The 26,804-nt window shown below is 48.5% G+C and overlaps 2 protein-coding genes across 2 annotated transcripts in view; one reads left to right on the top strand and one right to left on the bottom strand.

Moving 5' to 3' along the window:
• Positions 1–26,804, top strand: part of LOC132406494 (uncharacterized) — a 148,108-nt gene that overhangs the window by 109,673 nt on the left and 11,631 nt on the right. The window lies entirely within an intron of this gene.
• Positions 513–3,450, bottom strand: rln3a (relaxin 3a). Its single transcript, XM_059990864.1, has 2 exons — positions 3,201–3,450; positions 513–1,096 (listed from the first exon to the last, which is right to left on the bottom strand). The coding sequence occupies exons 1-2, from the start codon at positions 3,373–3,375 to the stop codon at positions 822–824; spliced, it is 450 nt and encodes a 149-aa protein (XP_059846847.1). The 5' UTR covers positions 3,376–3,450; the 3' UTR covers positions 513–821.

Below are 26,804 nucleotides of genomic sequence, written 5' to 3'. Positions count from 1 at the left end.
TGCAACTGAATCCCAGTTAGAGTTGGACCCTGTGGAAGTAAATCACAGTGAGAGTTCGTGTCTGGGACTCAATCCCAGTAGGTGTCTGTGGCACTGTAGTGCTGTGAGATTTAGTGTCTGTTGGACTGTACCCCAGTGAAAGATGGTGTCTGTGAGGTTGTACCCCAGTGAGAGACAACCACTGTGACTGCATCGCAGTGAGAATTGATATATGTGGGAGTGAATCCCAGTAAGTGTTGGTGTCCATGGACTATAGTGCAGAGAGAGTTAGTGAGTTTGCGACAGTATCTCTGTTAGAGTCAGTAACTGTGAGTCTGTAATGCAGTGAGAGTCAGTGTCTATGGGATAAATTCCCTTATTACAGTTAGTGTCTGTGAGACTGTAGTGCTGTGTTATTGTCTCTGACATTGTAATTCGCAATTTTCTTATTAATGCTTATATTAACATTGAGACTGTTTTTCAGTCTATAGTGACAAATGTAATTTTTTATTAAAAGGAATTGTACAGCAGATATATTTTGTTTCTGCAGTGAAGAACAACAGATACATAATGAGTGTTTGACAACAGAGTCCACAGGAACAATCTCTTGCAAAGGGAGAATTCTCTGCACTTAACGTAACAACATCTGTCTCTCAAACATAAATTGAAGAGCTTTGATTTTTCCAATAGGCTGCCACACATGTTATGCTGTGTGTCTTTGTGTTTTCCGGAGTTCAGGAGCAGGATCTTTGATTACAAGGTGTATGTGTGAACCCAACCACTTTCTAGGTTTTATGTATTAGGGAGCAGGTGGTGGGGAAATCGATGGTGGAGCACAAACCTTAGCAAAGCGAACTAATCTCACCCTTGGTGCACCCCAATCTACAGCAAGCTAAAGACAGATCCACCACTGCGTCCCTCCCCTTCCTATCCGTGCTCCTCAAAGCCTCCAGAACATCATTGGAAATGCGCCTCCGGCTTCGGTCCTCATCCCCAAATCCCATCAGGAATCTCCGGGTAGTGAGTTCATAGTTGGTGACTTTGTTGGCAAGGTCCCAGCTGTCGGGACTGGCACCGTCCATGGCCCGTGGCAGGTGGGAGAAGGGGTCAGTGATATCTGCAGGAGAGACCAGAACACGCTCATCAATAAATGCAAACAACAAGTAGGAAATCAATGTCAGCAAGCCAGACTGCAGGCAAATCCATCCCCTGAGTCTGTTACACAGGGCCGGGGGAGACTATTCAGCCTATCAACACCATCACACAGGAACAAGAAGGCAAATGCAATGTTAGCATTCATTTCAAGAAGACTGGAGTATAAAAGCAAGGATATAATGTTGAGGTTTTATAAAGCACTGCTGAGGCCTCACTTGGAGTATTGTTTACGGTTTTGGGCCCCTTATCTAAGAATAAGAAGAAAGGATGTGCTGACATTGGAAAGGCTTCTAAGAAGGTTCTTGAAAATGATTCCAGGATTGAGAGGCTCATCATTTGAGGAGCATTTGATGGCATTCAGAAGAATGAGGGGTGACCTCATTAAAACCTATTGAGTGTTGAAAGGTTTTGATAGAGTGGATATGGAGAGGATGTTTTCTATAATGGGGGAGTCTAAGACCGGAGGACACAGCCTCAGAATAGAGGAGCGTCTTTTTAGAATGTGGATGAGGAAGAATTTCTTTAGCTAGAGAGTGATGAATCTGTGGAATCCATTGTCACAGGCAGCTGTGGAGACCAAGTCAATGGGTATATTTAAGGCTGAGGTTGATAGGTTCTTGTTAAATCAGGGCATGAAGGGATACAGGGAGAAGGTAAAAGATTGGTGCTGAGAGGGAAAATGGATCAGCCATGATGAAACAGTGGAATAGACTCTATGGGCCAAATGCTCCTGTATCTTATGGTCTCAGTCACAGAGCATCACAAGCTTGTAGAACTCTGCCCGTTCTATTCTGTTCCTTATTCAAATCTAGGTTGTTCTATGTCTCAGCTACTTCTGTGATGAGGGGCATAAACATCATTTTCAGACCTTGGGAAAAGCTTCCTGCTGCCTCATGGCTCAGTGCCTTGACTTCTCTTTACTACATCCTGTCCCACAAAATAGTATAAAGCTTCAGCCTCTGCTCAACCTACCAATTCACAGAGGTGCAGTGGATACTGCTGCTGCCTCCCAGCCCCAGTGATCTAGTCATGGACTCAATGAGCCAAATAGTGAAAAATGAAGTAGTATTTACCATGTGACTCTTTCAGCAACTGTGTCAGCCAAATGAGTTATTACCTTAGGAGCTGACTGAGGTTGCAATGCCTGACAGCGACATGGGATAAATTAGATAACATCAGTTCACACGATGCTTTTTTTATCAGTAAGCAAATTAACTACGTTTGGTAACTGAACATCCTGATGTGGTTTTCACCAGCAATGTAGGATGCTGTTGCTTCTCTGACTTCCCTTCACTACATCCTGTCCCACAAAATAGTATAAAGCTTCAGCCTGTTAGCTCAACCTACCATTTCTTGAAAATTAACACAGGAAACAGATCAATATCACCTGCTTCTGCTAATGATACACAGGACGGCACAGGTTCAGCTTGTGGCATGGTAGTGTAGTGGTTAGCTAACGTTTTATAGTACCAGTGACCTAGGTTTAATCCCCATTGCTGCCTGTAAGAAGTTTGAACATTCTCCCTGTGAACACATGGGTTTCCTCCGGGTACTGTGGTTCTTCCCCCAGTCCAAAAGATGTTCTGGTTGGTAGGTTCATTGGTCACCGTAAATTGTCCCATGACTCGCCTCGGGTTAAATCAGAGGTTGCTGGGCAGCACGGCCCAAAAGTTCAGAAGGGCCTGTTCCAAGTTGTATCTCAATGAATAAATAGACCAGAATTCACAGTCACACAGGAAATGTCTGTCATATCCTGAGGAATTTGGGCTGTCTGTCCAAGACAATATGGTCAACGGTAGTTACAATGATTATCAGTGACACTCTTGCTGGTTATCATTCTGCCTCTCTTGGTTGCTCTCCCACCACTGGGATTTCTGTTTCTCACACAGTGCAATGAATTCTCACCTTTCCCCTAGATGACTAGGGGAAGAAGTTACACTGAAAGGGAACAGTAGTTTTCCGGAGCCTATTATTTCCAGCAATCTAACCTTTCTGTTTTGTGCCTGGCTTCCAAAATATGGTCTTTAACCCTGGGCAGACATTACAGATGGGATGCTAATTCTTACCTGGCATGTTTATCTCAGTCCGTTTCCATCTGGAGCCTCCACAGGTGAAGATGACTGCCCGAATAAACTCTCTCCCACAGAGCTTGACACCAAGACCGGGATCCTGAGCTTCTGCCTCCAGCTGGGACTCCGGCACGAGCAGCCAGACGGCCAGAGTGAACCAGAACTTCTGCATCGCCTGACGCCTGCGGAGAGAGCACAAGTCTTACTGGTTGTGGGATGAGACTCCGTCTGAGCTCTCTTTGCTTGGAGCTGGCTCTATTTAAACCCTTGTTTATATCTGATAAAGAGATATAATTATAGAGCAGTCACCACACACGACAGGAGACTGATAGTTTAATGAGTGGTGTCAGGAGCAATGCAAAGGTCTTGGGGAATGAGGCGGAGTCTGACACTCTAGTGCCTCATACTAAGCACACGTCTCCTTTGCAACTTATCAAACAAGAAATTTAAAAATTAATCTCAACCAAGTACGCACAGAGCAGAATGTTTTAAAGCAGATATGTTGTTAAAATTGTCAATTCCCATAGCTCACCTCACACATTTCATTGCAAGTTTCTGTCTAAAACTTTCTCTGTGTCTTCTCCCTTTTGTTTACTAATCTCCTGCTCACATTTTTTGCCAAAGAATAGTCATTGCATGTGAGGTGAGTGGTTGAGGGAACTTCAGTTTCATCCTCATACAGAGTCCATTATTGGGCAGGGGAATACAGAGTCCAGTGTTTGTTATTGGGCTGATTAAAATACTCCTTAAGACCTGCCTGCTTAAATGGAGTCCACACACTGACATTTATATGGACTGATAGTAAACAGCACAGTTATCCCACTGACAATCAACCACCCATTCTACCAGTTCTCCCCACATGCTCATCGGTTGCTCTATCTTGTCCCATCTTATTCTACCACTAATCTACACACTGTGGGGCAACTTTCAGTCCGCTAGCCCCACATGTCTTGGGATTCCAGAACAAGTAGAGAAATCCATGTGACCAGAGTAAGAATGTGCAAACTCCACATGGTCAACACCGAAGATCTGAAGATTCAAAGCACAATTATAATAAAAGAATGTATAAATTATACACCTTGAAAGTTTTCTACTTACAGGCAGCCACAAAGCAAGAAACCCAAATAACCCAATTTTTAAAAAGTCCAAAAACCAGTGTGTAGAGGAAAAGAGAGAAATAAAAAAGCACACACCATGCAAACAACAGAAGCAAGCCCAACAGCATCTGTACTAGGCCGAGTCCCAGATCCACTCCCGGAGCAACTCCCAGATCCAGTCCAGAAGTTCATACACCAGCAGGACAGAAATGCACAGCAGTTGGATCAGTTCACAGCCTCAGCACTGCGGAGGAAGGAATAAACAGTCGCAGGAGAATGAGTAAAACCAGCCCTGCCCTCATCTCAGTACCCGACACTCGGGCTTCCCAAAGCCAGACTCTCACTCTGTGCTACTGCGCTGCCCTTTTGTTTTATTTTTAAACAGCACAGAAGCAGGTACTTTGTCAGACCCAGTCCACCCTGACCACTTATTTACCTTAGTCTTACAAGAATCCCATTGTTTTAATTTTCTAATGAATCTACCAACCCCCCACCCCCAGATTGTTCCACAAATGTACACACTCGGAACAATACTGACCAATTAACATATTGACCTACACGGGAGGAAACCAGAGTACTTTAAGAAAGCTTATGCAGTTATTGTAATGTGAACAAAGTCACCGGAAGCTAGAGGATATAGAAATGTTTTATTCAACAAAAATAAGCAGCAAGCTTCATATTGAGACAATTTTGGAGGAAGAAGCCTCCTTGACCCAATATTACACAACATTTTTATATGCTAAAAATCAAAAGTAACACCAGGACAATTCTATAGTTACAATGTATCTAAAATACTTCCTTTGACTTGCATATTGTTTTCAAACACATCCTTCTTCACACCCACGCCAGACACCCAAAATGAATGTTAATATATGTCTGGATTCACGCTTATGTAGACATCAAATGAATGGGTATTTTCTGATTTGTATTCAGCCACAATCTGCAGCTCCAGGGAGGCTTTTGTCCAGAGTTGCATTTTAAATTCAATCTACAATCCACATTCAAACCTGAAGACTGGTTGCTGCTGAAATTAATATTTGCCCTATACCCTAACTACAGAATACTGTGTGCTCTTACTGAGTTTTAGAGCAATTGTGCACCCTGCACACAGTCACCACCCGAGGTCAGTATCCCAGGAGTTCTGAGGCAGCTGAGTAACTGCAGATATTCAAAAAGAGATATGGCAGTGCCCAGGTGCAAGAGCGAGGTACGACCTGATGTTTGGCTGATTTAAGCTCTGGGTTAGATTGAAAAGGTCAGGGCTTTGGGGCTGGAAGCAAAGGGTGGGCCAGTGTTCAGCAAGCTGCTCGCAAGGTTTACTCATCTCTGCACTGAACTAAGGCTGTGGCCTGCAACAGATAGGCCTCTGGATCAGCTGTGACTGGTTTTGTGTCTTTTTGACTCACTTTTGTGAACTTCAGTTCTGAATGCTATTTGCTTACTTTTATTGTTTGCATGATTTGTTTTCCTTATGCACATTGGGTGTTTGATTATCTTTTTTTAAATGGGTTTTATTGGGTTTCTTTGTTTTGAGGCTGACTGTAAGGAGATGAATCTCAAAGTTGTATATAGTATACATACTTTGAACTTTGAACTTGGGTTTCCATGGCCTGCCAGAAGCCTACGCTTCTATCCGGAGATGACAGCTCATTCCCACCAAAGAAGCTGGATGATTTAATTCCACTAAAGTGTCAGTAACAGTGACAGTTCAGAGCACAACCAGTTCATTGGAATTAGTCATGCCTATTTGCTAAGGAGACTTGCTGTCCTCAGCTAGTCCGTACTACACCTAAAACAGTGGAATTGACTCTGTATTGATCTGCAGATCATAAAATTCAGAGGCAGCAGAGAAATAGCAAAACACTATAGATGCTGGAAGTCTGGAGATAGGAACTACAGAAACTATACAGTATTTGCAGAGAGAGAAAGTGAGCTAATACTTTGGAACAATGACCTTCCAGCAGAACTACGCTCCGTCAAATATGTTCTAAGTTGGAGAGAAGGGGAAGAGTTGGCGAGAACAATGAAGTAGCTCTGACTCCATCACTCTGTCACTCTAAGCTACCTGCTCTGCCGCCTACACTGTTACAGTGAAGCTCAACATAATTTCAAGGAATAACAATTCAGCTTCCAATTTAGCACGGTACAGTGTTCAGGACTTTATACTGAGCTCAGTGGAGTCAGATAACCAGTCTTAACAGTTTGTGACTGTTGTGATTGTGAATGAACTCACATGGAGGCACTGAAACTGGTGAATATAGAAGTCTTTATTCAGCACACAAGCAGCCAACTTTGTAGAAGAGGCCTGCTAAACTCACATCACAATTTTATGCCCTTAAGAGTAATGGTAACTCAATACAGTTTCACTGGTTACAATGACAACATTTACTTCAATACTTTGGGTTGACAAAGCTTCATTTAAGTTGCAAATAATTTTCAAACACCTAAATCTTCACACCAGCACTTCAGACACTCTAGATTGAATGTTACTCGGCATTGTCTCTCTAGTTGCATTCATGCATGTGCAGACATCTCAAGTGAATGGTGTTTCCTGGTTTGCAATGAACCCCAGCTGCAGCTCCAGGAAGACCATTGTTCAGAGCTGCATTTTAAACTCAATCTGCAATCCACATTCAGATCTAAAGACTGGTTGCTGTTGAAATTAATAGTTGTTATATACCATAACTCCAGAATATGCTCCAACAGAGAGAGCCCATCATCATCAGTTTGAGATATTAACTAAGTTTCTCTCTGCACAAATGCTGACTAACCTGCTGGATGTTTTCTGTATGTTTTATTCTGTGAGGATCCGTTGGTCAGGGTTGACTCTGGATTTTATGTCTAGCTGTCTAGATCCAAGCCTCAGCAGTACAATGTGGAGAGCAAGCTGTTGCTCATGTCGCTAGCTCCCCCATCCACTCATCTGATGAGCCAAAGGAACAGCAGAGTCTGATACAGTTTGCTACCCACAGCGTTGCAGGAGCTGCCAGCCAGCATTAAACTCAATGTAGGACTGCCTTATGGACTCCAGCTCTGGCATTTTCTCTTGGGGTTTACTCCCGAAGCCTCCCTCATGAGTGAGCATAGCCACAAGGCAGTGGAGGTTTGAGATCAGCGTTTTCCTTCTCCTACATGAGCTGCCAACCATTGCTGATGACCCCCGTCTACCCAAAGTAACTGGTTCTAAGGTGCCAGTAACCGGCCTTTGCCTCTTGTCAGAAATGATTCGGCCGGGCTTGGTAACTAAGCCACGTGTGAAGGCCAATAGCTGGACTTGGTTGTCAGAGGCTATTTGAGGCGCATGTTATTTGGAGCATTTAGTAGGCAGTGGGAGCTTGCCCCTATTACCACTGCAGCCACAACAACCTTAAGAAACCATGTTTTTATTCTGGAGCAACAAAATCCACATCCTCTAAACAAATTTTATGGTTTACAGGATACCATCAGCCATTAATGCTCCCTCCATCCTGTCACTGTCACTTCCACTGTTCACTTTCTTAGTACCTTTCTTTCAAATGTATACTGCTCCCTCAGTGCTCCCCCTCCAATATGATAGTACTGTCACGGTATTGTCCCGACAGTTTGCACAGTCCTGTTAATGCTGCTCATCTAACGTTAAGAATCCCCACCACCAGGACATGCCCACTTCACACTGTTACCATTGGGAAGGAGGTACAGAAGCCTAAAATACATTCAGTGATTCAGAAGCAGCTTTTTCCCCTCTGCCATCTGATTTCTAAATGGATGTTGAATCCATGAACATCATCTCACTACTTCTTTATATCTAATTTTGCACTACTTACTTTAACTTAACTATTTAATGTACAGTATATATACCTGACATACCTCAGTTTTCTTTCCTATATTTATTTATCATGTATTGCATTGTACTGCTGCCATAAAGTTACCAAATTTCATGCCCGCTGGTTCAGATTGTGTTTTCCATCAGGACAGACACATAGGCAATGCAGCATTCCCTCAGTGTTCCCTCTGAAACAGTGTACCATATCTCAGTACTGCTCCTTGGACAGTGCAGCACCTCCTCAGTCACGTAATATCTTGTTAATTTAGATTGTTAGCTCTCTAACCCACCATTTCTTATCTGAAATGAGAGGGCTGCCTACTTCTTCATTCTAACGCACACAGGCTGACTTGCACAATTACTCAGTGATGATGGGTCATGGACATGAAATGCTAAGTCTTTTACTCCCTCTGCAGCTGGTACTGACAACTTTCTCAAGTCTGATTTTAGATACCCTGTTTTCTAACAGATCGTTTTCAGAATCCCTTAGTATCATAAATGTACACAAAATGCATAAGCGGTCGGTGCAATCAGAAAATTACCTATCAGTAACAATGTCTGGCTCTGAATTGGCCTCATTTATTCTTCTGAGAAAACCTTCATCAAGACCTTCCGTTGCCTCAAGACTTGAACGTTCAGGTGTACTGCTGATTTGCCTCTATCACTCTGTCCTCTGTTAAACATCATCTGAAATGCTGTGGCCCTTGTCTTATGTCACATTAGCCAGATTCATCTGTTACCACTGTGCTCACTGATCTACATTGGCTCCTTGTCCTCAGTTTTCATATCCTTGCCCTCTTTTTGAGTGCCAAATAATCCCTGACTGCCCCTATAATTTCCTACCCTATGTCATAGTCATAGAAAAGTACAGCACAGAAACAGGCCCTTTGGCCCATCTAGTCCATGTCAAATTGCCTATTCCCATCGACCTGCACCGGGACCATAACCGTCAATTCCCCAACCATCCACGTACCTATCCAAACTTCTCTCAAACATTGAAATCGAGCTTGCCTGCACCAGTTGTGCTGGTGGCTCATTCCACATGCTCACTCATGTCCTTAAACTTTTCACCCTTAACCCATGACCTCTGGTTGTAGTCCCACCCAACAGTGAAAAAAAGCCTCCCTGCATTTACCCTATCTATACCCCTCATAATTTTAATACTCCTTTCAAACCTTTTCACAATCTTTTATGTTCCAAGGAACAAAGTCCTAACCTATTCAATCTTCCCTCCAGACCCTGCAACATCCTTGTAACTTTCAATCTTGTTTACAGCTTTCCTGTAGGTAGATGACCAAAACTGCAACAGTGCTCCAAATTAGGCCTCACCCATATCTATACAGCTTCAACATCCCATCTCCTGTACTAATTACTTCGATTTTCGAAGAGCAATGTGCCAGAAGTTTTCTTTACAACCCTATCCATAATATCATAGAAACATAGAGAAACTACAGCACCATACAGGCCCTTTGGCCCATACAGCTGTGCTGAACGTGTGCTTACTTTAGAAATTACTTAGGGTTACCCATAACCTTCTATTTTTCTAAGCTCCATGTACTTAGCCAGGAGTCTCTTAAAAGACCCTATCGTATCCGCCCCCACCACAGTCGTTGGCAGCCCATTCCATGCACTCACCACTCTCATATCCTTATGCAATCTCTGCATCTCTCTAGTTCTGAAGACTTGATCACCTTGGAATTTAATTGTACTACCACTTAAGGCCATGCCTTCACCGGTAAAGTCCTAAACTCAGGACCTCACTTCCTAAACCTCTGCCCTCCACCTCCTTTAAGATGTTCCTTAAAACCTACCTGGATTGACACTTCTCTTTCCATCTTGGTGTCAAGTATATTTCGCATTGCCCCTTTGAGAGAGGGGAAGGACGAGAAAGTGGCAGAGAGAGAAGGAGCAACTATGAGTGAGGCAATATAAGTTTGGGTAACGTAAGCTTGCAGATGAATCTCAGTATGGATTTTTTGAACTGAGTCATCTCATCAATGAATTGCTACATCTATTATGACGAAGGCAGACTCAGCAATTGATCAAAGACAAAACACTGAGGAACGATTTGTGATGAAAGCCTTTTCCTGTGAATGAATTCCCGTCAATTTGTATGTGTCAAACTGATAACTACTATTCTACCAGAGATCTTGTTATCTGCCAACTCTAATATATGCAAATGAAGGCAATCGTTGCACACATATTTTATTTAGTATAATAAAACTATTTGGCCCAACTGGTTCATGTTAGTGCTGATATTCCCCTCTGTTGTGTCTGCATGTCTTCCTACCCCATTTTTCCTCATGTAATTATCTAGTTCTTTATTAAGACACAGGCTAATTACAGGACAATTTACAAAGATGTCTTTGGAATGTGGGGGGGGGGGGTGGGAACTGGAGCACCCGGAGGAAAATACGGACACAGGGAGAAGATACAAGTTCTTTACAGGCAGCGGCGGGAATTGAACCTGTGTCGTCTGTGCTGTAAAGTTTTGTGCTAACTACTATGCTACCATGCTGCCCTAGTTTCTCCTTATTACCTCTTGGCTCATAATCTTGACTGTTTCTTGTCTGCTTAGGTGCTTTGACAAGAGGTAAGCATCTGACTGGATCTGTGAGAAGACCTGAGCTTCAACAGAACTTGAGCTGGTTGAGGATGAGGTGCTTATTTATTACTATTCTCCAATTAGTGCAGTGAGTATTGCCTTTGAGCTGCCTTCTAAGCTAAGTACCCAGCACCAGAGCCTGATACAGGTTCACGTGGTGAGTACGAACTGTTGTGATTTGGTCAATGATGTTCTGTGGATACAGAAAGCTTCCAGAAGCTTACTGGAATCTGCAGCAACACTGTCTATTGATGGACAGAAATCAGACATTGTATTTTTCACTTGTTGAAAAGGGATTCTTCAGTCAAGGGAGGAACCCTTTCCTCTTTAATGTTCTGTTAAGAGTTTTGAATGCATTTCAGATAAGGTGAAAGAACCCAGGTTAAAAAGGGTGCTAGGGTAGTCAATGGATGTTCATGAGGTATTCATCGGCTGAAGACTTTCTTCTGCCTTACCTGCCCTTCAGTGGTTATGCTGGAGGCAGAACCAGGAGGAAGAGAAGATGGTGTGAGGGTTCTGGTGCTACAAGATTAAATGATTAAAGATTGGCTTTATTTATGTAACACTTACCCAACAGGCTGGTATATGTCTAGGCTGGGGAAAAGGAGATCCAGCCACACACCAATCCCACCTCCTGTTCACGCAGGTGCTGTGAGAATCGAGTTTATGTCTCGTGCCCACCCACAGTATCAAACCCACAACAAATACCGTTATGAAATACACTTTAAAGAGTTTACTAAAATTAAAAGAGTATTAGGCAATACAATATATATGCAAGGGAAAAAAAACAAAATGGCGCCAACTTATCAAAGTTCAGTCAGTTTAGTGCACATCGTTGGAGCTCAAACATCGAACCATTCGACCCCTCGTCGCTTGCCTCCGACCTCCACGTCTTCGCACCTAGGACCACGCCCGGTGGTCTTCCGAGCAGTGCAGCGCACGTCCACCTTCCTCGACGTCTCCCTCCCGCTCTCCACGTCTTCACACCTAGGACCACCCCTGGTGGTCTTCCGAGCAGTGCAGCGCACGTCCACCTTCCTCGACGTCTTCCTCCCGCTCTCCACGTCTTCGCACCTAGGACCACGCCCGGTGGTCTTCCGAGCAGTGCAGCGCACGTCCACCTTCCTCGACGTCTCCCTCCCGCTCTCCACGTCTTCGCACCTAGGACCACGCCCGGTGGTCTTCCGAGCAGTGCAGCGCACGTCCACCTTCCTCGACGTCTCCCTCCCGCTCTCCACGTCTTCGCACCTAGGACCACGCCCGGTGGTCTTCCAAGCAGTGCAGCGCACGTCCACCTTCCTCGACGTCTCCCTCCCGCTCTCCACGTCTTCGCACCTAGGACCACGCCCGGTGGTCTTCCGAGCAGTGCAGCGCACGTCCACCTTCCTCGACGTCTCCCTCCCGCTCTCCACGTCTTCGCACCTGGGACCACGCCTGGTGGTCTTCCGAGCAGTGCAGCGCACATCCACCTTCCTCGACGTCCTCCTCCCGCTCTCTCCCAAAAGCCCGTGAAAAATCCCTCCCCCAAGTTCCCAGCCTCACAAGACAAAATAACATTCCCCATTGGTTAACAAATGAATACAATTACCATATTAACAAGTATAAAGCAAAACAACTGTGAGAGAAACACTTATCAAAGAAGCATTCCTACTCTTAACAAACCAAAAAACCCATTTTGAGTAACATACACAGGACATTGTACATTTATTACATGTACATTGAAACATACAGTGAAATGCATTGCTTGCGCCAATGACCAACACAGGGCGAGGATATGAGTGGGTGGATGGGCAGTGAGTGGAGATGGGCAGCGAGTAGGGGTTGAGCAGTGAGCAGGTGGATGGGCAGTGAGTGGGTGGATGGGCAGTGAGGGGGGTTTGGGCAGTGAGCGGGGTTTGGGCAGTGAGTGGGGTTTGGGCAGTGAGCGGGGTTTGGGCAGTGAGTGGGGGTGGGCAGTGAGCGGGGGGGTGGGCAGTGAGCGGGTGGATGGGCAGTGAGCGGGTGGATGGGCAGTGAGGGGGGGTGGGCAGTGAGTGGGTGGATGGGCAGTGAGGGGGGGTGGGCAGTGAGTGGGGTTTGGGCAGTGAGCGGGGTTTGGGCAGTGAGCGGGGTTTGGGCAGTGAGTGGGGTTTGGGCAGTGAGCGGGGTTTGGGCAGTGAGTGGGGTTTGGGCAGTGAGCGGGGTTTGGGCAGTGAGCGGGGTTTGGGCAGTGAGTGGGGTTTGGGCAGTGAGCGGGGTTTGGGCAGTGAGTGGGGGTGGGCAGTGAGCGGGGGGGTGGGCAGTGAGCGGGTGGATGGGCAGTGAGGGGGGGTGGGCAGTGAGCGGGGTTTGGGCAGTGAGTGGGGTTTGGGCAGTGAGTGGGGTTTGGGCAGTGAGCGGGGTTTGGGCAGTGAGCGGGGTTTGGGCAGTGAGTGGGGTTTGGGCAGTGAGCGGGGTTTGGGCAGTGAGTGGGGTTTGGGCAGTGAGCGGGGTTTGGGCAGTGAGCGGGGTTTGGGCAGTGAGTGGGGTTTGGGCAGTGAGCGGGGTTTGGGCAGTGAGTGGGGGTGGGCAGTGAGCGGGGGGGTGGGCAGTGAGCGGGTGGATGGGCAGTGAGGGGGGGTGGGCAGTGAGCGGGGTTTGGGCAGTGAGTGGGGTTTGGGCAGTGAGTGGGGTTTGGGCAGTGAGTGGGGTTTGGGCAGTGAGCGGGGTTTGGGCAGTGAGCGGGGTTTGGGCAGTGAGTGGGGTTTGGGCAGTGAGCGGGGTTTGGGCAGTGAGCGGGGTTTGGGCAGTGAGTGGGGTTTGGGCAGTGAGTGGGGTTTGGGCAGTGAGCGGGTGGATGGGCAGTGAGTGGGTGGATGGGCAGTGAGTGGGTGGATGGGCAGTGAGCGGGGGGGTGGGCAGTGAGCGGGTGGATGGGCAGTGAGGGGGGGTGGGCAGTGAGCGGGGTTTGGGCAGTGAGTGGGGTTTGGGCAGTGAGTGGGGTTTGGGCAGTGAGTGGGGTTTGGGCAGTGAGCGGGGTTTGGGCAGTGAGCGGGGTTTGGGCAGTGAGTGGGGTTTGGGCAGTGAGTGGGGTTTGGGCAGTGAGTGGGGTTTGGGCAGTGAGTGGGGTTTGGGCAGTGAGCGGGTGGATGGGCAGTGAGTGGGTGGATGGGCAGTGAGCGGGTGGATGGGCAGTGAGGGGGGTTTGGGCAGTGAGCGGGGTTTGGGCAGTGAGTGGGTGGATGGGCAGTGAGCGGGTGGATGGGCAGTGAGGGGGGTTTGGGCAGTGAGCGGGGTTTGGGCAGTGAGCGGGTGGATGGGCAGTGAACGGGTGGATGGGCAGTGAGTGGGGTTTGGGCAGTGAGTGGGGTTTGGGCAGTGAGCGGGTGGATGGGCAGTGAGTGGGTGGATGGGCAGTGAGTGGGTGGATGGGCAGTGAGCGGGTGGATGGGCAGTGAGGGGGGGTGGGCAGTGAGTGGGGTTTGGGCAGTGAGCGGGGTTTGGGCAGTGAGTGGGTGGATGGGCAGTGAGTGGGTGGATGGGCAGTGAGCGGGGTTTGGGCAGTGAGTGGGGTTTGGGCAGTGAGTGGGTGGATGGGCAGTGAGTGGGTGGATGGGCAGTGAGCGGGGTTTGGGCAGTGAGTGGGTGGATGGGCAGTGAGTGGGTGGATGGGCAGTGAGCGGGGTTTGGGCAGTGAGCGGGTGGATGGGCAGTGAGTGGGTGGATGGGCAGTGAGAGGGGTTTGGGCAGTGAGTGGGTGGATGGGCAGTGAGTGGGTGGATGGGCAGTGAGCGGGGTTTGGGCAGTGAGTGGGGTTTGGGCAGTGAGCGGGTGGATGGGCAGTGAGCGGGTGGATGGGCAGTGAGTGGGGTTTGGGCAGTGAGTGGGGTTTGGGCAGTGAGCGGGTGGATGGGCAGTGAGTGGGGTTTGGGCAGTGAGTGGGGTTTGGGCAGTGAGCGGGTGGATGGGCAGTGAGTGGGGTTTGGGCAGTGAGTGGGGTTTGGGCAGTGAGCGGGTGGATGGGCAGTGAGTGGGTGGATGGGCAGTGAGCGGGGTTTGGGCAGTGAGTGGGGTTTGGGCAGTGAGCGGGGTTTGGGCAGTGAGTGGGGTTTGGGCAGTGAGTGGGGTTTGGGCAGTGAGTGGGTGGATGGGCAGTGAGTGGGTGGATGGGCAGTGAGCGGGGTTTGGGCAGTGAGTGGGGTTTGGGCAGTGAGCGGGTGGATGGGCAGTGAGCGGGTGGATGGGCAGTGAGTGGGGTTTGGGCAGTGAGCGGGTGGATGGGCAGTGAGCGGGGGGGTGGGCAGTGAGCGGGGTTTGGGCAGTGAGTGGGGTTTGGGCAGTGAGCGGGTGGATGGGCAGTGAGCGGGGGGGTGGGCAGTGAGTGGGTGGATGGGCAGTGAGTGGGTGGATGGGCAGTGAGCGGGGTTTGGGCAGTGAGCGGGTGGATGGGCAGTGAGTGGGTGGATGGGCAGTGAGTGGGGTTTGGGCAGTGAGTGGGTGGATGGGCAGTGAGCGGGGTTTGGGCAGTGAGTGGGGTTTGGGCAGTGAGCGGGGTTTGGGCAGTGAGCGGGGTTTGGGCAGTGAGTGGGGTTTGGGCAGTGAGTGGGGTTTGGGCAGTGAGCGGGTGGATGGGCAGTGAGTGGGTGGATGGGCAGTGAGCGGGGGGGTGGGCAGTGAGCGGGTGGATGGGCAGTGAGGGGGGGTGGGCAGTGAGCGGGGTTTGGGCAGTGAGTGGGGTTTGGGCAGTGAGTGGGGTTTGGGCAGTGAGTGGGGTTTGGGCAGTGAGCGGGGTTTGGGCAGTGAGCGGGGTTTGGGCAGTGAGTGGGGTTTGGGCAGTGAGTGGGGTTTGGGCAGTGAGTGGGGTTTGGGCAGTGAGTGGGGTTTGGGCAGTGAGCGGGTGGATGGGCAGTGAGTGGGTGGATGGGCAGTGAGCGGGTGGATGGGCAGTGAGGGGGGTTTGGGCAGTGAGCGGGGTTTGGGCAGTGAGTGGGTGGATGGGCAGTGAGCGGGTGGATGGGCAGTGAGGGGGGTTTGGGCAGTGAGCGGGGTTTGGGCAGTGAGCGGGTGGATGGGCAGTGAACGGGTGGATGGGCAGTGAGTGGGGTTTGGGCAGTGAGTGGGGTTTGGGCAGTGAGTGGGGTTTGGGCAGTGAGCGGGTGGATGGGCAGTGAGTGGGTGGATGGGCAGTGAGTGGGTGGATGGGCAGTGAGCGGGTGGATGGGCAGTGAGCGGGTGGATGGGCAGTGAGGGGGGGTGGGCAGTGAGTGGGGTTTGGGCAGTGAGCGGGGTTTGGGCAGTGAGTGGGTGGATGGGCAGTGAGTGGGTGGATGGGCAGTGAGCGGGGTTTGGGCAGTGAGTGGGGTTTGGGCAGTGAGTGGGTGGATGGGCAGTGAGTGGGTGGATGGGCAGTGAGCGGGGTTTGGGCAGTGAGTGGGTGGATGGGCAGTGAGTGGGTGGATGGGCAGTGAGCGGGGTTTGGGCAGTGAGCGGGTGGATGGGCAGTGAGTGGGTGGATGGGCAGTGAGCGGGGTTTGGGCAGTGAGTGGGTGGATGGGCAGTGAGTGGGTGGATGGGCAGTGAGCGGGGTTTGGGCAGTGAGTGGGGTTTGGGCAGTGAGCGGGTGGATGGGCAGTGAGCGGGTGGATGGGCAGTGAGTGGGTGGATGGGCAGTGAGTGGGTGGATGGGCAGTGAGCGGGGTTTGGGCAGTGAGTGGGGTTTGGGCAGTGAGCGGGTGGATGGGCAGTGAGCGGGTGGATGGGCAGTGAGTGGGGTTTGGGCAGTGAGTGGGGTTTGGGCAGTGAGCGGGTGGATGGGCAGTGAGTGGGGTTTGGGCAGTGAGTGGGGTTTGGGCAGTGAGCGGGTGGATGGGCAGTGAGTGGGGTTTGGGCAGTGAGTGGGGTTTGGGCAGTGAGCGGGTGGATGGGCAGTGAGTGGGTGGAGGGGCAGTGAGCGGGGTTTGGGCAGTGAGTGGGGTTTGGGCAGTGAGCGGGGTTTGGGCAGTGAGTGGGGTTTGGGCAGTGAGTGGGGTTTGGGCAGTGAGTGGGTGGATGGGCAGTGAGTGGGTGGATGGGCAGTGAGCGGGGTTTGGGCAGTGAGTGGGGTTTGGGCAGTGAGCGGGTGGATGGGCAGTGAGTGGGTGGATGGGCAGTGAGTGGGGTTTGGGCAGTGAGCGGGTGGATGGGCAGTGAGCGGGGGGGTGGGCAGTGAGCGGGGTTTGGGCAGTGAGTGGGGTTTGGGCAGTGAGCGGGGTTTGGGCAGTGAGTGGGGTTTGGGCAGTGAGTGGGGTTTGGGCAGTGAGTGGGTGGATGGGCAGTGAGTGGGTGGATGGGCAGTGAGCGGGGTTTGGGCAGTGAGTGGGGTTTGGGCAGTGAGCGGGTGGATGGGCAGTGAGTGGGGTTTGGGCAGTGAGCGGGTGGATGGGCAGTGAGCGGGGGGGTGGGCAGTGAGCGGGGTTTGGGCAGTGAGTGGGGTTTGGGCAGTGAGCGGGTGGATGGGCAGTGAGCGGGGGGGTGGGCAGTGAGTGGGTGGATGGGCAGTGAGTGGGTGGATGGGCAGTGAGCGGGGTTTGGGCAGTGAGCGGGTGGATGGGCAGTGAGTGGGTGGATGGGCAGTGAGTGGGGTTTGGGCAGTGAGCGGGGGGGTGGGCAGTGAGTGGGTGGATGGGCAGTGAGTGGGTGGATGGGCAGTGAGTGGGGTTTGGGCAGTGAGTGGGTGGATGGGCAGTGAGTGGGTGGATGGCCAGTGAGCGGGGTTTGGGCAGTGAGCGGGGTTTGGGCAGTGAGTGGGGTTTGGGCAGTGAGCGGGTGGATGGGCAGTGAGTGGGGTTTGGGCAGTGAGTGGGTGGATGGGCAGTGAGTGGGTGGATGGGCAGTGAGCGGGTGGATGGGCAGTGAGTGGGTGGATGGGCAGTGAGCGGGGTTTGGGCAGTGAGTGGGTGGATGGGCAGTGAGTGGGTGGATGGGCAGTGAGCGGGGTTTGGGCAGTGAGCGGGTGGATGGGCAGTGAGCGGGTGGATGGACAGTGAGCGGGTGGATGGGCAGTGAGTGGGGTTTGGGCAGTGAGTGGGGTTTGGGCAGCGAGCGGGGGATGGCCACTGAGCGGGGGGGGGGGTGGGCAGGGAGCAGGTGGATGGGCAATGAGTGGGTGGAAGGGCAGGGAGCGGGGGGTTGGGCAGTGAGTGGGTGGATGGGCAGGGAGCGGGGGGTTGGGCAGTGAGTGGGTGGATGGACAGTGAGTGGGGTTTGGGCAGTGAGTGGGTGGATGGACAGTGAGTGGGGTTTGGGCAGTGAGCAGGTGGATGGGCAGTGAGTGGGTGGAAGGGCAGTGAGCGGGGGATGGCCACTGAGCGGGGGGGGGGATGGCCAATGAGCGGGGGGGTGGGCAGGGAGCAGGTGGATGGGCAATGAGTGGGTGGATGGGCAGGGAGCAGGGGATGGCCAGTGAGTGGGGGTTGGACAGTGGGTAGGGAGGGATGGGACAAGCAGTGGGAGGAATTCAGGCAGAGAGCTACTAATTGGCAGCAAATGACTGATTCAGTGTGGGAGGTTAGTTTGTTTCCCATGTAAAGGGAATCAAAAACTAGAGAGCATGGGTTAATTTGACAGGAAAGATTCAAAAGGGGTCAGAGAGTAGTGTATGTATGGAATGAACGTCAGAGGTAATGGCTGAGGCAGGTATAATAACAACATTTAAAAGTCACTTGCATTAGTGTTTGATAAGGAAGGCTTTGAGAAATATGGGCAAGTAGGACTGGCTCAGATGGGCATAGGACCTTCAGACATAGGGGCAGAGATAGGCCATCCCTTTGGTATAGACAAGGGGGAGAGAATGACCTGATTTCATATGATCTATTGCTGTATCAGACAATGAGTAACTGACAGAGGACAAACAGTGGGCTACGAGCTGACAGATGGTGAGTGAGAACAGGCAGTGATCTACAAGCTGACAGATGATGAGTGGGGGAACAGGCAGTGAGCTACGAGCTGACAGATAGTGTGTAGGGAACAGGCAGTGAGCTACGAACTGACAGATGGTGAGTGGGGGAACAGGCAGTAAGTTACGAGCTGACAGACGGTGAGTGAGACCAGGCAGTGAGCTACAAGCTGACAGATGGTGAGTGGGGGAACAGGCAGTAAGTTACGAGCTGACAGACGTTGAGTGAGACCAGGTAGTGAGTTACGAGCTGACAGATGGTGAGTGAGAAGAGGCAGTGAGCTACAAGCTGACAGATGATGAGTGAGAACAGGCAGTGAGCTACAAGCTGACAGATAATGAGTAGGGGAACAGGCAGTGAGCTATGAGCTGACAGATGATGAGTGAGACCAGGCAGTGAGTTACAAACTGACAGATGGTGAGTGAGAACAGGCAATGGGCTACAAGCTGACAGATGGTGAGTGGGGGAACAGGCAGTGAGCTACAAGCTGACAGACGGTGAGTGAGAACAGGCAGTGAGTTACGAACTGACAGATGATGAGTGAGAACAGGCAGTGAGTTACGAACTGACAGATGATGAGTGAGAACAGGCAGTGAGCTACGAGCTGACAGATGGTGATTGGGGGAACAGGCAGTGAGCTACAAGCTGACAGACGGTGAGTGAGAACAGGCAGTGAGCTGCGAACTGACAGATGGTGAGTGGGGGAACAGGCAGTGAGCTACGAACTGACAGATGGTGAGTGGGGGAACAGGCAGTGAGCTACGAACTGACAGATGGTGAGTGGGGGAACAGGCAGTGAGCTACAAGCTGACAGACGGTGAGTGAGAACAGGCAGTGAGTTACGAACTGACAGATGATGAGTGAGAACAGGCAGTGAGTTACGAACTGACAGATGATGAGTGAGAACAGGCAGTGAGCTACGAGCTGACAGATGGTGATTGGGGGAACAGGCAGTGAGCTACAAGCTGACAGACGGTGAGTGAGAACAGGCAGTGAGCTGCGAACTGACAGATGGTGAGTGGGGGAACAGGCAGTGAGCTACGAACTGACAGATGGTGAGTGGGGGAACAGGCAGTGAGCTACGAACTGACAGATGGTGAGTGGGGGAACAGGCAGTGAGTTACGAACTGACAGATGGTGAGTGGGGGATCAGGCAGTGAGCTACAAGCTGACAGATGGTGAGTGAGAACAGGCAATGGGCTACAAGCTGACAGATGATGAGTAGGGGAACAGGCAGTGATCTACAAGCTGACAGACGGTGAGTGAGAACAGGCAGAGAGCTACGAGCTGACAGATGGTGAGTAGGGGAACAGGCAGTGAGTTACGAGCTGACAGATGATGAGTGAGAACAGGCAATGGGCTACAAGCTGACAGATGATGAGTGAGAACAGGCAGAGAGCTACAAACTGACAGATGGTGAGTGAGAACAGGCAGTGAGTTCACCTTATTGGCCATTGACCAGTTGATGGAATCAGTAGTTATTTAGGCTTTCTGGGCGGTTCATTCTCCTCTTATCCCTGACAATCAACCTGATGTCCCCAGAAATCCCAATGTCTGCGAGTCCACCACAACTCTGCAAGGAGTGGTCAGTGCAGAAGCAGACTGGCGCCCAAGTCACTTAAAGCTTATCAGGTGTTGGTGACTGACAGGGAGTGAGCAACAAGCATACAGGAAGCAACTGATAGGCAGCAAGCAACTGATAGCCAGCAAGCAAAAGGCGGTGTGTGATCCAGTTCAATCTCAGGGGAAAAGCAAAATGGAAGCGTGGAGGTTGTTCAGAGAAACTTGCTTGGGGTTCTGGATAGGTCTGTCTCATTGAGGCAGGGGAAGGATGAAAGAGCCATGGTTGTTGAGAGATCTGGAACATCTAGTTAAGTGGAAGAAAGATTAGACAGGAATGTTGAGAGTTATAAGGTAGCCAGGAATGAGCTTAAGAAAGGACAGGAGAGCTAGAAGAGGACATAATAAAGTTTAGCAAGTAGAACTAATGAAAAACCAAGGCGTTCAACATGCAACTGAAGAGCAGGAGGGGAACGAGTGAGGGTAGGGTCGATCAGGGATAACTAGAGTGAGGGTAAGGTCAATCAGGAATAAAAGAGAAAGAATGGGCCTGGTCTCATAGGAAGTAGGAGAGATCCTTAATAAATATTTTGCTTCAGTACTCACCAGTGAGAGGGACCTTGAAAGTGAGGTTAATGTGTCAATGTTAAGAAAGTGCATGTGCTGGAACTTTCAAAAAACATTAGGATGGAGAGAGAGCTTGGGGAAGTCACACACACACACACACACACACACACACACAAACTCAAACACACACTCGCATACACACAGTAACTAACATACACACATTCTCACACACACACTCACAAATATACACACACTGACAAACATACACACATTCTCACACACACTCACAAATATACACACATTCTCATACAAACTCAAACACACACTCACATACACACAGTAACAAACATACACACATTCTCACACACACACTCACAAATATACACACATTCTCACACACACTCACAAACATACAAACATTCTCACACACAAATACACAGTCACACACACACTCACTCACAAACACGCAAATACAGAGTCATACACATACACAGTCACACACTCACAAACATACACACACATTCTGACACACGCACATGCAAACATACACAGTCACACACACAAACACACACAATCACGTACACACATTCACACACATACACACAGGCACAGACTTACACACAAACATATACACACAGAAACATCCACATACAAGCATATACATTCACACACACAAACATACACAGGCTCATACACACAAACACACACACACACACAGACTCACACACAAGCATACAGACACAAACACACACAGACTCACACAAACAAACACACACAGAGACATAAACGTACACTCACATTCACACACACACAGACATAAATGTACACTCACATTCACACACACACACAGACATTTTCCTCTCTCACATGTAGGACACAGGATACAACTCTGAACTCTTTCGCACTGCTGTTTACTGTTTACTGGAGGTAGGCACTGCTGGTCCAGTGAGGAAAAGTTGGCAGAATCTGCTCGGTTGACAGATGCCCTAGAGTTTTAAGATTCAACATGAGAACAGAAATGCATCCATACAACCACACGGTAAAGGAGAAGTAGAAGGTCTTTTGGCTATTGAGTCTGCTCCGTTATTCCATCATGGCCGATATATTATTCTTCTCAACCCCAATTTCCTGTCTCCTTTTGATGCCCTGACTAATCAGGAACCTTACCAACCTTCACTTTAAATAAATCCAATAACTTGGCTTCCTGGCCTCCACAGCTGTCTGTGGCAATGAATTGCACAGATTCGCTCCGTCTGGCTGAAGAAATTCCTCCTCATCTCTGTACCCTGTATTCTGAGGCCATGGCCTCTGGTTTTAGACTTCATATTATCTCTGCAGAACCACTCTATATAGCCCTTTCCCTTTCAGATACCGTTGGAGTGCAGATGAGGGTCTGTGACTCCTATTGTGAACTCTGACAACTTGTTCAAACTCCCTAGCTTTGCTGTAATATTTTGACATCTGCTCTACTTAGTAGTGCAATCATATTATTATCAACATTTCAGGCTTAACAAAAGGATTTTTAAATTAATTGGGTGCCCAATTTTTAATTACATACCTTCAAAGGGGGAGCAATGAATGATCTATGAGGGTTGGTACCTCTCAGAAAATTGATCCTGAGGTGTTTACTCTCTCTGAGCTACAGTTCCCTCTCTTGAAAGTGCGGTCTCTTCCTGGGATGCAGTTCTCTCTTCCAAAGGTTTGACCCTCTCTGGGGTACAGTTCCACTCCTAAACTTCCTTAGTTTGCAGCAGTATTTCGGGAGATGTGAAGAGCAAGCTGCAAGAAAATCTCAGTACTGAATGTATTGGGTAGCTATATTCAACCCTAGGTCTTTATCACTTGTTCAGTGTTGCTGCTTTGTGACATTTGTGTTATGACTGAGCAAAATGTCATTCTGTTGTTCAGTAGGAAAGAGAAATTGATAACTGATCCATGTACCCAAGATAAAAATAAGATTAAAGCCAACAAGTAAAATGACATTTAACAAATGCCCTTTTGAGATAACATGAAAGTAAATCTTTAATTAAAAGTGGCTGTATTATGCTAACTATTTATGTCACAACCAGAGGTCGTTTTTTTTTTAAAGAGATTTTTTTTGCCTGTTAGCATGTGGATTGTATTTTCTTGGTGTCACCTTGTGAGTTTGCAGTGTTCCTTGGATTGTTTACTTTTTATGTCAAACTGTTTGTCTTTGGACTGGCTCTGGGTTTCACTTTGTGTTGCGGGATTCTCATTTGGGACCATGGGGATTGTTAAATTCTCTTTGTATTTATCACTTTTATTCAGTTTGGGGTAATTGAATTAGCACAGGACTTTCAATGTCTTGTATTGTAGTCATTTGGGGATTTTCGCTTCATTTGGACACCAATGTTGTCTCATTGGTCATGAATTCCTACATGCTCCTGCACATATCTCAGGAGGATGTGCCAACCCCTCTTTGTTCAGCTATTGCAGTTCCTTGTCGTGTGAAACTGAGACTGAGTTCTTCTGTGTATCAAGAGCGATTTCAGTTTGTTAAGATTCTGTATAGTTTGCTGGAGCTCTTGATAGTTTGCTGTAATAAATCTTTGATTTTGTTTGATTTGCCAAAGTCTCTATGATTCTGCCCTTGATTTCACTGGTGACCCTTACGATTTGCTTCAGGAAGGTCCAACACATCAGCATGAGAATATTCCGTATTCCAAAACTGTGGCTTTGAAAATGTCATCTTTTCAATTAATCTCCACAGATCCAAGGATTCCTCGTAACTCTTTGACTCTACAGACTCATCCTTATATTGCGCCTGTTTTATGGTGTCCATTGTAGGTCCTCATGCTTTGTGGACAAGAAGCCCTTTAGTGTTCACTTTACCAAGAAAAATGTACAATTTCACTGCCAGATGCACAATAACATGGACCTTCGGGAAGTGATGACATTTGTCACACTTCTCTGAGGAATTGAAATTTCTCTGGTTCCCCAAACCCGCCAAGAAGCCCTTTAAAAAAGAGTTCAGCAAAATTGCCAGTCCATATCCAGAGAGATTTCTGCTTGTGATCATTAACCCATAAGTTTGACATTGGGAAAGACAGAGTTTCATACAATGAGGTCAAGTGTAAGCTTGAGGAATGACACTTCATCTTTCATCTGGGCACGTTGTAGCCTTCCAGACTTAAGACTGAATTTTCTAGCTTCAGATAATCAACCCTTTCTATCAGCCCATTGTTATTTGGTCTAAGTACAGAGGAAAAAGTGCAAAATATGCATCATTGCTACTCTTACTGTTCCCCTGTGGACCTATTTGGCCCCATCCTATTAATATTCCCTTTGTCCTGTACCTCTCCCAAGTTCTCTGCGGCTGAAAACTAACATTATGGGTAAATGTTAACCCCAACCATTAAGCACGCCTACATGAAACGCTGTCGTAGGAAAGCAGTGTCCATCATCAGAGACCCCCACCACCCCGGTAATGCTCTTTCCTTGCTGTTGCCTTCAGGTAGAAGGTGCAAGTGCCTCAGGACTCGTACCACCAGGTTCAAGAATAGTTATTAACCCTCAGCCATCAGACTCTAGAACTAAGAGGATAACTACACTCGTCTACTGAGATGTTCCCACAGCCAATGATCTGACTTTAAGGGCTCCTTATCTTGTTATTTATTGCTATTTATTTATTTTTGCATTTGCACAGTTTGTTTTTGTCACTCTGGTTGATCACTCATTGATCCTGTTATCTATAGATACTCTATAGATTTGCTGAGTCCACAGGAAAATTAATCTCAGAAAGGACAGAGTCAAGCAGATGGCTACACACAATTTTGTTTCCTTCTGGCATTTGTTTACTTTACAGAATGAAGAGTGACCCATGTGGGTTAGGGTTAGCGTGTGAGCCATACTGGAGAACAGGACATGGGAGAGCTGTGTTAGAATATAGGAGACAGAAGATAGACTATTTGGCCCTTCGAGCCTGCTCTGCCGTTTAATAAGAGCAATGATAGAATAAAGGAGACTAGCTCTTAGCTTGTAGTTATGGAGACAGGACATGAACTGAGTTAAGGTACAGAATAATATGGCAATTTTTTGTGAATATTACAAGTGATTTAGTTTAATCTGAAACCACAGTGTTAAGTCTAAAACAAACTAAATCATACAATACATTGCACTGGGTGCACTGGGAAACTGAAAGGTGTGACACTGAATGAGCAGTGGATCACATTTAATATTTTAATAATAGTTAAATATAACTTTGTCTCTTTTAAACACAAAAGCCCGGTGGATCTGATGAAAAGGCTTTTAATGTTGTCAAAAAGAACAGGAAGAATGAATTTGAGAAAATTTCAGATTTCCGTAAAGCACAATAAAGAAACTGTTTAGAAAGGGAAATGAGATTTGCTAGGGCTCGGTCACTGAGTATGTTCCAGACAGAAATCGGTGGGCTCTTCAATAGTCAGGAGAGCAAAGCATATGGAGTCAGTACAGGAAAGAGGCTCTGGATTAAAAGATTAGTGATAATCATTAAAAGGCAGAGCAGGCATGAAGGGCCAAATGGCCAATCTGGCTTCTGTTTTTTCTGCTGTTAGAACATTGAAGTGCAGGAGGTGAATACAGAATCCTGCATCTCAACAAAACTTGACAGTCATTTCCCGTCTTTCAACAAGTGTCAGCACAGTTCCTATGGGCTCCTTCTAGTTGTTTGTACTGTAGTGCTTGTGTATAATCATAAAATGAGACTCATACAATGTCATATCATGTTATACAAAATATTTCTTAGAGGTACTCTTCAAGTTTGTATATCTTAAACCCTTTAAAATGAGACTGCACAGTTAGCTGATTCAGCTGACGCTGCTGTTAAGTTTAAAAAGTGAGACTCAGAAGCCACAAGGTGGTTGCTGCACAGTAGTCTGCAGACTACACAGTTTGATAATTAGGACGGATTTGACAAGTGGGTTTCATGGGAAAGCCACATTAATTTCTGGCACGGAGTGTCTGTAAGTACAGCAGACTGGGCCCTGTGGTTTATATTTACTGTGGTGCATATATGAGGTTGAGATCTTTGTAAACAGCAGGTTTGGGGAGGTAGTCTCACTGCAGCTGAATGGTGGACAGGCAGAGACAGAATGGGCATTCACCAGCCAAACTAGCCGAGGTCGGCAGTCGGTGCAGGAGTCCCTGCGCTAATCTTGCTCCTAATAAATCTTCCCCTCTGGAAACTGTTGGAGGTGATGGCAGCTAGATTCGGGAGTGTGGCTGCACAGGTCTGGAGGGAGAACTGTATTGGAATAAAAGTTTGATTAGTTAGAATTAATGTGCCCATTATTCTGGATGGCAAGTTACCTCCACAGTGCCAGGGTGAAGGATGTCATTGGACAGCTAATGTGCACCATGAAGTGAGATGATGATTGGCTGTGGTTCATATCGGTATCAATGACATAGGTAGCAAGAGGAATGAGGTCCTTCAGGCAGAGCTTAGGGTAGGAAAGGGATTAAAAAGCAAAAACCCAAAGGTAGTAATCTCCAGTTTGCTATCGGTGGTATGTGGCAGCAACATAGGAAGGTGAGGGAGATGAGATGGAGAGATAGCAGAGGAGTGCTTTAGTGGGCAAAAGGGGACCTCTATAACCCAGGTGGGTTGCGCTTCACAAGGATGATTGCTCAAGCTGTTGGAGAGACATACGTTGTTTTGGCAAGGGAGGAACTGCAAGGGTATAAGAAGAGCAAAGCTGAGCTGAGAACAGAAGAGAGAAAACCTGCTGATGCTGGAAATCCAGGCAGCACACACAAAGTGCTGGAGGAACTCACCAGGTCAGGCAGCATCTGTGGAAAAGAGTACAACTGATGTTTCGGCCCAAAACGTCGACTGTACTCTTTTCCACAGATGTTGCCTGGTCTGCTGAGTTCCTCCAGCATTTTTTGGTGTTGTTGAGAACAAAAGGATGGGGTTCGAGTGAGGAGAAATTCAGGCAGGAAGTCAAGTCAAGTCAAAACTTTTATTGTCATTTTGACCATAACTGCTATGTACAGTACATAGTAAAAATGAGACAATGTTTTTCAGGACCATGGTGTTACATGACACAGTACAAAAAACTAGACTGAACTACATAA

This window comes from Hypanus sabinus, chromosome 16, assembly GCF_030144855.1.
Source record: "Hypanus sabinus isolate sHypSab1 chromosome 16, sHypSab1.hap1, whole genome shotgun sequence".
Taxonomy (NCBI): domain Eukaryota; kingdom Metazoa; phylum Chordata; class Chondrichthyes; order Myliobatiformes; family Dasyatidae; genus Hypanus; species Hypanus sabinus.
The sequence above is the reverse complement of the archived record's forward strand: the minus strand, read 5'-3'. Positions and strand labels throughout refer to the sequence as shown.

Excerpts from the sequence above, each read along its gene's own strand:
- rln3a (XM_059990864.1), bottom strand. The coding sequence starts at position 3,375 with ATGCAGAAGTTCTGGTTCACTCTGGCCGTCTGGCTGCTCGTGCCGGAG. Across the intron at positions 1,097-3,200 it reads GACTGAGATAAACATGCCAG|ATATCACTGACCCCTTCTCC; the intron begins GTAAGAATTAGC and ends TCTCTCCTGCAG.